Source organism: Gracilinanus agilis, chromosome 4 (genome assembly GCF_016433145.1).
Source record: "Gracilinanus agilis isolate LMUSP501 chromosome 4, AgileGrace, whole genome shotgun sequence".
In the NCBI taxonomy this organism is placed as follows: domain Eukaryota; kingdom Metazoa; phylum Chordata; class Mammalia; order Didelphimorphia; family Didelphidae; genus Gracilinanus; species Gracilinanus agilis.
Window position 1 is genome coordinate 503,082,150 of NC_058133.1, and position 10,634 is coordinate 503,092,783.

The following is a 10,634-nucleotide window of genomic DNA, read 5'->3' on the forward strand; positions in this document are numbered from 1 at the left end:
CACACGCTCCGCTGAGGCTGCCAGTCGGGAGGTACTTTGGGCACGGCATGGCGGCGGCGCCGCTGCCGCGGTGCTGCGGCTGCAAAGGGGTCCGGACCTGCCTGGTGTGCGAGCTGGAGCGAGGCGGTGGCACGCCTGGAACCCTGTACCCCCAGGTGGGAGTGGGCGGGGCGGGGGCACCGGGGATGTAAATGGGGGCGCCGGCCAGGCCCCCCAGTCTGCCTGGTCGCTGGCTTTGGCCTAAGGAGCGAGCCCTTGCCGTCGCTTTTTCCATTTCATTGATGGGCAGACTGAGACTCCTTCCATTTCGGTCCTGTCATTCTCTCCCCAGCCCCCAGCCCTAAATTCTCCCCCGAATGGGGGGGGCGGGATTCTCCCGTGGGAAACCCTGGTCCGTACCCCTAGCCGTGACATTCCATCCGCGCTCTGCTTCTCTTGGGCAGTGTTGGGGAAGGGGGAGTGCTAGTCCCCCTTCATATGATCTCACTTCCTCCGCCTGGCCCGCCCCATCTCAATTCCGCGGACAGCTGGACAGTGGGTGGCCCTGGGTGGACCGAGCCCTGTGATCAGAGGTTATTATAGTCTTCGCTTCCTGTGGAGTTGAGGGGCGGGGCGGGGCAGGGCAGGATTGGACTGGGCAGATCCCCCGGGGCTAAGCTGGGGTCACACTGGACAGCTGCCCTTCTTTCCAAGCTGCCTCCCTCCTCCACGAAGGCCCCCTCGACCCCTCTGGGCCCTTGTGCACAGGCCCCTCCCTTTCCCACCCCCAACCTTCTTCAGAACTTTCTGATTGTCCTGTTGTATAGTGGTTGCACGTGTCCACGGGTGTTCTAGACCCCGACCACACTAGGGTATGAAGACAGGCCGAGCTTGTTAAGTTTGTGGAATTGGGACGTGGGTGACTCAGGGGAAGCCTAGAAGAGAACAAGAGGAGGAAGAAACCGAGGACAAGCGGATCACATGGCCCAGTCCCTGGAAAGGTCCCCAAGGGGCTTCTGGGGGATTGACTTGAGGACAGTTTGGTAGCACTGATGAGGCCAGAGATGAAGCCAGTGATAAAGTGGGAGCAGGGGAAGGGCAGAGAAGGCAAGAGAAAAATAGAGTATTAAAACATTCCTAGCTTTCTGGAAGAATGGGTAAGGGATCTGAAATGTGAATGCTGCCCAGGGGCAGCTAGGTGGTGCTGCAGATCTGGCCTCAGATCCCTAATTGGTCCCATTTCACCTCTGCCTGCCTCCCTTTGCTTCTCTGTAAAATAAGGAATTCCAACAGCACCTCCCTCCCAAGGGTTGTGGTGAGAAACAAGAGATAATTGTAAAGCACTTAACACAGAGTCTGTGCTTGTTTCCTTCCATCCCTTCCCTGGTGAGCACATAGAGATTGTGGAGACCTGACCCTCGAAAAGAAACCTTTCTCATTCCCAGACCTTGTGTCTTTTCCTTTGCAGAAGACAGCCCATTTCATCTATTGTTTAGAAACAGGTTTGGCTGTAGGAACAGAGAAATCAGGATTTGCTGGCTGGGCTTTTCCTTTCCCTGGAGTTGCTATGATAAAGGACTTTGTTAGTGCCGATGAGGAGGCGGAGCTGGTTCGGTTAATGGATCAGGATGACTGGAAACTTTCACAGTCTGGAAGAAGGAAACAGGTACAGTGTCTGCTGGGCTTATCTGTAAGAAATGGAATCAGCCACAGGTTGTTGATCAAAACTGATACCCATTTCCTTCTTCCTGTGTATTGCTCTTGCTATGACACAGCACTTCCTGGGCATGTTATGTACTGATAATGGGGTCCTCCCCCAAAGTCTTCAGTAGAAGTCCAAGTTTGGGCCACTTGAAACACCAGATTTTGTCTTAGAAGTTGCTCAGGCTGGAGGGCTCATCACCAACAAGGGGTGACCATTTTGGCCACAGTAGCCCCTGAAGTCCATCTCCTGAGATGTGCAGGGAGCCCTTACACTGCTAAAAAAAAAACCCAATTTTTGGAAGGAGGGGGTAGTAAAGCTGCCCAGGCCCTGTAGCACAGAGAGAGGATTGGTGGCCCCCAAAGTCCAGAGATTAATGCCTGTCATTCCACTCTGGCCAGTTTAGGCTAGAAATCCAGTCTGCCTGGATATGGATACCTTTTGCTCCTTAACTCCTGAGACACTTGGCTCTGATTTATTTAGTGAGGAAATGTGCTGGCTGTGAAATTTTTTGAAGTGAAAATCACCATCCCTTTCTCCTTGCCCTCCTCTGTTTCTCCCGCTTTTATAGGACTATGGCCCCAAAGTCAATTTTAGGAAACAGAAGCTGAAACCTGGTGGCTTTAATGGCCTGCCCAGCTTCAGCCGTGAGATTGTCCAGAGAATGGGGCAGCATCCTATCCTGGAGAGGTTCCTGCCCGTTGAACAGTGTAACCTGGACTATCATCCAGAGCGAGGCTCTGCGATTGATCCCCACTTGGATGACTCCTGGCTCTGGGGAGAACGGCTGGTCAGCCTCAATCTGCTCTCACCCACCGTGTTGTCCATGTCTCAGGATTCCAACCAGACACTTCAGTTACTCTCTGTGGCCCAGCAGGGAACAAGGAACTCCACAGCAAATGACCCAAAGCCAAGAGACCCCGAGGGCACAGATTCCAGGAGGTCTGTTCCATGTGACCAGGTGGAAGTGGCCATCCACTTACCTGCTAGGTCCCTGCTTGTATTGTTTGGGGCTGCTCGCCATCAGTGGAAGCACGCCATCCACCGGCAGCATATTGAGAGCCACCGAATCTGTGCCACCTTTCGGGAGCTGTCAGCCGAGTTCTGTCCTGGAGGAAAGCATGGAGAACTAGGGCAGGAACTTCTGGAAATAGCTCTGTCATTTCAAGGAAAACCTGTGTGACTGGCCCAGAGAAAAGGAGCCAACGGATGGGTCAAAAACCAGCCGTCCAGGACCAGCTGCCATCTTTGAAAATGGTGGATTCATAACAGAGAACTTATTTTAACTCTACAATTTTTTTAAACACTCACTCCAAACCCTAAGTCCAAAAGGGGCATTGTTTAGTCCTGCTCCATTGTCATACTTCTTGGGGAACTCTAATCTTTCACTGTTTGTTTGTTTGTTTGTTTTTGAAAGAAGCTAGGCTAAGGGCTTTGAGGGTGCTTTGAGGTGGAGCTGGAAAGAGCCAGAAGAATTAGGATGGGGAGTGGGGTGCTCCACCAAGTGGCTGGGCCACCCTGAATTTACTACACCCTGGATCTGGCCCCTTTTTTCATGGACCTTCACCTATGAACAATTTAATGAAAAAGGCCTCTGACCAAGTACATCTACCTCACCCAAATCATTGTAAGACTAATGGGGGCATTCTAAATATAGGCAACATTCCAGGAAAGATGATAAGTATCATTAAATGTCTATTTTTATAAGTTCTGAGAAGGTGATGGAAGTATGAACTGCCCGACCCCATTCATCTGAGTGACAGACCTGCTGGTGCAATAACCAACTCCTGTGTGAAACCATGCAAATCTGGTGTGAGTTGGGCAGCTTTCCCTGGGGTAGGAGTTGGGGGGGGCTCAGCAGGGTTTCAGATGCCCTTTCACAAGACCCAATGGAAAGGATGACCTAGTTGTAAGAAGCTTTCTTGAGAAGGAAGAAGACCCAACATCCTTCAGTATGTGTAGAGAACATAGGGATTCAGGTCTCTTGTTAGACAATCAGATATTCCCATATTTCTGTAGATGGCATTAGAAACATTCCTACATGCCGGATGGTACCACATGCAGGAGCACTGTTGGAGCAACTTTGATTTTCTCTGCACCTCAGGGAAAGTTAATTTTAGAGATATAATGGGGCTCAGACCCAAATGGTTCTTTCTGGGAACAAGGCCTGCCAAGCTCCTTCCATTTAAGTCCAGCTTCATGGCCACCCCTGGATCTATGACACAGAGGAGGTGGCAGTCCCCGGGAACCATGGGCAAACGGCTAAGGTGGCTGGGGCTTCGCCGTGTGCTGCATCCCTATGCCGCCAGCCTCTTTCATTTTGCCTTAACATGGGTATTTGGGGATTAGCACACACCCGATGTTGGTATGTTCTCCTACCAGAAGGCTGTTGCTCTTAATCCCATGCCACATTTCTACAGATCCCTTGGCTTCTTTTAACATTGGAGTAGACCTATTTTGTGAGTTGGCAGCATTCGTATTTTTAGGGCCTTAAACTGCAATAAACTAATATAAAATTCTGCATTAAAAAAGAATTCTAGAATTGAGAGGGCCCATAAAGGGTCACTCACTCCACTCCCCTTATCTGCCGGGTTCATCTGTAGAAAGAGGAAATGATTTGTCTAAAATCACCCAGCTAGTCCCCAACAGAGTTGGAATGGGAACCAAAAATTTAGAAAGTACTCTCTCCTTTGAATCCATCTTCTCTGTTTCCTTCATGGCTTTCTGAAGAATGTCATTCCATTTAATAGTGCATTTTGATGTAAGGACATGATAATAAATCTTATTCTGATCCTTTACTTCAGGATGGCTTCAGAAAATAGATTTGTTTATTTTTTTTAATTCTAAATTTGGGCACAGGCTAACCAATGAGAATTTATTCAAGTGAGCTGTGATTCTTCAGATCCCCTGCCCGACCTGGCAAGGGTACTTCAGCTCCTCTGCCCAGCCCTGTCAGGGTATTCCAGTTCCCATACAAGAACCCCCATGGGGTTCTTCCAGACTGAAATAGGCACAAGAAATCTAGCCCAATCCCTGTCTCTAAGACCCCAGGGAAACCAAGCTAGTTCTAACGCCAAGCCTAGAGGTCAGGTCAACACAGGTTTTAAGTGACTTGGGGAGATTCAGAGTGAGCCAGGGGTTCTTCATCTGGGGTCTGAACTGGATTTTTAAAAAAAAAACTTGATCTTTTATTATATTCAACAAATTTGGTGTAATGCTTTATATTATATGCATCGAAAAAGATGCTTTTTGAGAAGGGTTTTATAGGCTTCATCCCAAGGGATCCATGCCACAAAGTCAAGACCCCTTTTCCTAGAGCACCCTGGGGCCAGCAGTTTGGCCCTACAGCCAGTTCTGTTTCCCCAAGTCTACTATCCTTGGCCAGGCCAAAGAAGCATTATCCCAGGCTAGCTTAGGCCTGGCTCAGGAGCTGCACCACTAGATTTAAGACGCCTACCTGTTCCTCTTACCTCAGGTCCCCTTACATGTAGGTAGGATTATTTTGATGGGATAACAAAGCAAATCGTTACTGGCCTCAGAGTGTTCCCCTCTTCTCCTGTGGGAAAGAAGGCCAGTCCAACTTTGGAGTTGTGGGCTCAGCCCAGAACAGCCAGTGATTGGATCACAAACCAAACATCTCTTCAGTTTGGTTTATCCCAGTCCAGGTCTCACTTCCTTGTGGAGAAAGGTGTTTGTGTGCTCTCTTTAAGAGGATACCATCCACCATTTCCCATCAGCCAAGTCAGTAGTGTTCTCATAGTTCTAAAAAGTCATGGCCTGAAGACAATTCTGTATTTTATAGCTATGTGAGTGGCTATTAAAACCAAATACAAGACACCACCAGAAGTAACGAGTAAGATAACTTGGCAACATCCTAGCATGGTGATGGCAAACCTATGACACATGTGTCAGCACTGACACATACAGCTATTTTCGATGACACTCGGCCTCATACAGAGAAGTACGGGGCCGCACGCTGAGGATGAAACATTTGCTGTAGTGTAGACACTCTGTACCCTAAAGATGACAATTCTACCTCTATTAATTGACCTATTTTGGTTTATTAAATACAGTTATATGTTACAATTATACATTTTTGTTATTTAAACTATAAATATCACAAATTTATGGTTTTTTCCTCGAAGTGACACACTGCCCAAGTGATGCTCGGTTTTTGGGAGAATTTTGACACACCAAGTTCAAAAGGTTGCCCATCACAGTCCTAGCATGATGATTGCTGTGGACTTTCAACAAGTGTGGAGATCTGGGAAATTAAAAAAAAAACCTGAAACCCTAAAACAATTGCTGTCAGCTACTATATTACATTTCCCAAATACAGGTTAGAATCAGAATGTTAGTACTAAGGGGGCCCTTGGAGACCTCTAGGTCCAGTTTTCATCCCTCCTTCCCCCTTTGAAGAGAAGGAAATGAGGACCAGTATCTCGTAGCTGGAATTTGAACCTAGTCCTCTTCGTGTCTAGTCTAGGGCTTTTTTCCCTTTAGCAGCCAGAGCCCTGAAAAGTGAAGCCCCAAATAGTTTTCCTCAAAAGGGACCTATATTGAAGTTATTTTAACAGGGCAGTAATACCATCTAGCAGAAATGATGTGAGACTGGTCGAAACCAATGGGGCTCATTCATGGGTCAGTCAGAACTGATCATTTGTTCCCATTCGATTCAGCTGGAACGGAGGTTCTGCTCCACCCAATCCAGATAGATGCCAACTCATCTTTACCCATAGACTTTGGCAGTTCCTCTGGTGGAATGCCAATCCCTTCCCCCTCAAAGGGAAAACAGCAGAGGAAGTAGAGTCCCAGACAAAAGGGTGAAAATGCCAAGCACTGGCATCGTCTTAATTGGTTTGATTTGGAGAAAGTCATCTCATCTTGAGAGGTAAAATGTCCTTCTGTGCAACAGAACTGGAGCCATTTCTGAGTTGTTAAGGCTATATAAAGAAGCAGTCGGGCAAGACTTTTGGTTAGGAGGATCCAGGGGTCCTTTAGAGAAGGGTAGATAAACACATCCCCATGGTGAAGAGTCAATCCTTGGACCCAAGGGAATGGGCTTAATGGCCTCCTAAGGTCACATCCATCCGTGTGATTCTATGAAACTACACAACACTGGACAAGCTTTTTATAGCTTCAGTTATTTATTCAGCCCACACGAGAGAGGGATTACGTACAATATATATGCTTTACATAATTTCCATGCATGATAAAGACTAAAGCCACCCAAAGTAGGTCCAAGTGCCACCACGATGCCCTCAAGTTCAATCATTCTCTTGTAAACGAGACCCCACTAGAAAATGTGTTTTTTCTCTGGATGTTTAAAAATATTTGGCCTTCTCAGTGACAAAATAGGGACAAGGGAATTTTGAAACACTGTGACAAATATCAAATGGAGGTGCTCTATATTCGGAGTCATCTCCAAATATTTAGAGCCCTAAAGTTTTAAAAGCACCATGAAGGATAGGACAAAGCAAGTGCTCTAGTGGCAAGGAATTAATTAGAAAATAATAGGTTAACCTGCTCCTTGTGCCTCAGGGAACCTGAGCCTGGATTTGAGTTTAGGAGGAATGAGTTCAGGGAGATCCCCATATTCCCCAGAGTGGGACCCAGCAATGGTCCTGAGCCTCCAGAGCATCCCAGGCCTGGAAGAGTTAGGGAATTATTCCAAAGGGTCAACTGACCAATGAATACTTATTAAGCCCCTGCTATGTGTCAGGCCCAGGGCACTGACCAACCCCAACGTCCATTATACTGAAGTAATTCTTGTGAGACTCCCTAAACAATGTCCAGCTTTTGAAAACTCATACTGAAGGGCACGAGGTTCCTCCTCCATTTTTTTCCCCAGATTTGTTTTTTCTGGTTTGCAACCTAATTTGCTCACTTTATTTAGCCTTTTAGTTGGTTCTCTAGATTCTGCTCCGCTGGATTCCACATGCTGTCACAGCTGTCTGCATATCACCTCTGAACAACACCCTGAGAACCGTAGCCAAAAGAGAACAAAGAATAGAGATCTTCTAAGGCTGCAGGAGACCAAAATGGCGCCCTCACTTCTTGGCCCTGTTTCGTGGAGGTGATCTTTTACCAACAACATGTGCTGCATCTGTTCCATGTTTCTTAACTGGATGAGTCCAAGTCAAAAGTCTAGACAGAAAGAAATCCGAGAACAACTGCTCTGAATAGGGTCAACTTTGGCTGGGAAATGGGTGTTTTTTTCCTAAAAGCCTGAAAGTCCTTTCGGTAGCACCTGGGAGCCACTCTAACCTCTAGTCCGCTGCCAGGAGTTCTAGGAAAATACAGGCGGCAACGGGGCCGGCCTTAGCACTCTTACAGTGATCCGTTTCCCGAGAAGTCCTGGATTGTGTTGGAGAAGAGGCATCTTAGGACTCTGGGAGGATGTGAGATGGGCAGTGGGACGGGGATGCTTCCAAAAGACAAGTGACCTAGAAACGACGCCTGGTGCGCTCCGAGTCTCCACTTAGACACTCTCACAGGGCTCCCAGAGTAAATCAGGCACATCCAACAAGATGAACGGCCAGAGAGTCAGCAGAAACGTACTAAAGAGAAAACGTCTAAGCACCATGCAGAGAGCATCGGAAACGTATTTCAAGGTTTATCTTCAGCTTAATGGGATAGAATTTCTAGGGCCCCCCGTGGCTGCCATGGCCTCCTGCCACAGGTGGTGCCCACGGCTGGGCGCTTAGCTGGCGCTGGCAGTGTTTACACTCCACTGTTGCTCGGGGTTATTTCTGTACCTGGATGGGGGACTGAATTCAAGTTATGACCTGCTGTTAACATGATAGCAAGAACTTCTCTTAGTAATTCCCTCCATGCATCATAAGAAAGTTCTTCCTATTTCAAGGTTATGTTTTGAATACTGTTAGCAAGAATATGTCACCTCATGGGAAGATGAAAATAGGCCTTCAAGATAGCACAGGCTCTTAAAAGTTCTAGAAGGTTGTCATTAGAGATGAGAAAATAGCTTAAGGAAGGGCCCCAGGGAACCTCACGGTCCTGTCTAAGGACAAGCAAAAACTTCCTGATGGGGCAGTAAAGGTCATTCAAGAGCTTTTGCCTCCAGGATGCGTTCCCCCCTCCCCCCACACACACACCTGAGGAGGTGGCCACAATCACCGGGGAAACCGAGGTACAAGGCCACTGATTCTTCCTTTTTCAAAGTTTAACTTGGTTCCACTTACGAATTGAAAAGGACTCACCCCCAAATGCTCTTTTCCCCACTGTGCATTCTCTTTTCCTTAGAGAATGGGAGATGGGGAATGGGCTGGTGATCACACTATCCCTGTGGATGGTCTAGATCTCCTTTGGGTAATCTGGTCCAGCCTAAGAACTCCAAAGAATTTATTTATTTTAAGCCCTTACTTTCTGTCTTAGAAGTGGTACTAAGTGTTGGTTCTAAGGGAGAAAAGCCATAAAGGCTAGGCAATGTGGGGGGGGGGGGGTTAAGTGACTTGCCCAGGGTCACACAGCTAGGAAGTGTCTGAATCTAGACTTGAACCCAGGTGTGGCTTTTTATCCACTGAGCAAGCCACCTAGCTGCCCTGGATTTTTTATTTTATTTTTTTTTTTTTAATTTATAATGGAATGAAACACTAAATTTCATTTGGAGGTTAGTGAAAACAGAGATGTCATTTCTTCTCCAAGTTCAACTCCTAAAGCCTACCCAGGGTCCTATAAGGGGTCTGGGTATTCCAGGTTAAGAACTCTGTTTAAGGTCATCATGCTTTGACATAATCACAGAAGAGGTCACTTGGTGAGCCTCGATGTCAACCCTTTCACTTTTCAGAAAGTAGAAACCAGGGCCTGGGCCTTCAGGAGATGCTTCAAGGGTTCAAACTGGGTAGTAAAGCCAATCAGGGCCTGAGCAAGGGCTGGTGAGCCATTGATGGCGAAGAAGGGATGAAGCTAGCCCTGAGTCTGGAGCCCATTAAAACATTCACCCAGATCAGCCTCAAGTTCTTAAATGAGAGCAATTCAAAATGTTAGCTCCGCTGAAGAGTGAGAAGGGGAGAGCCCGGTCAGGTAGACAGCAAATCTACGTCTCAGTGGCCTCAGAGGACTTTCCTTCTGACTCTGAGTGCAGTTTTCTTGTCAAACGAGATGTCTTCCAGTGGCTCGTCTTCCCCAGAGCCAGGGAAACGAATGCTTTGGCCAAGGTGATCTGCAAATGCCACAGGGCAGCAGTGGGCTACAAGTCCAGGAGAGAGCAGGACATGCCACGGAGCATGGGGTAAAAGGAAAAATCCTTTGGCAGCTTTGGTGAGTCCCAGGGAATGAGCCTCCCATCCCTCACCACAGACTCGTGGGCAAGAGAGCAGATGGCAGATGCGCATCCCCAGGTGGCTGACACTGCTCGCTCTCGGAGCCCATCTCCTCGGTCTCCTGGAGAAGACGACTCCTCTAAGGGCTCAGAACAAATCCTCAGTGTCCTCCCTCCCTCCCTCCCTCCCTCCCTTCTTCCCTCCCTGTGAAGTAGAGGCTACAGCAAGAGGCAAGGACAGGAGGCTCAGCTCCAGGCCCTGTCCTGAACCAATCCTGGGCTCTCTTGCATTGGATCCATAGGGAAAGGGGCAAGTGTCCAGCTGCTTCCACGTTGAGCCACTCTTTAAAAACCAGGGCACCTCGCTGAGGTTCAGGAAGGCTCTCGCCTCCGGGCATCCCCATTAAGCCTAGGGGGGGCGGTTCTCTTCACCTCCTAGAACGGTTTACTTTTGTTAGACGGTAAGGGAGAGGGAAACCCTCTTGGCCACGGTTTCTTATTTTAAAACATTTCTGCGATCTCAAGGATAATGTCCCACAGAGTATCACATAGAACATTTTGGTCTGGAACGATTTGGCAGTGTCTAAGCAGCCTCAGAGAAACAGGAATTAACAATCTGGATTTTTAAAATTCTGAAAAACTCAAGGGACTCTTGCTGTCCTGTGAACCAGA

General features: G+C 47.9%; 1 protein-coding gene across 1 annotated transcript; it reads left to right on the top strand.

Moving 5' to 3' along the window:
- The first annotated feature begins 29 nt into the window (after positions 1-29).
- ALKBH4 (alkB homolog 4, lysine demethylase) lies at positions 30-3,456 on the top strand. Its single transcript, XM_044676447.1, has 3 exons — positions 30-155; positions 1,448-1,645; positions 2,253-3,456. Exons 1-3 carry the CDS (start codon positions 48-50, stop codon positions 2,862-2,864), a joined length of 918 nt encoding a protein of 305 aa, XP_044532382.1. The 5' UTR covers positions 30-47; the 3' UTR covers positions 2,865-3,456.
- Positions 3,457-10,634: the final 7,178 nt, after the last annotated feature.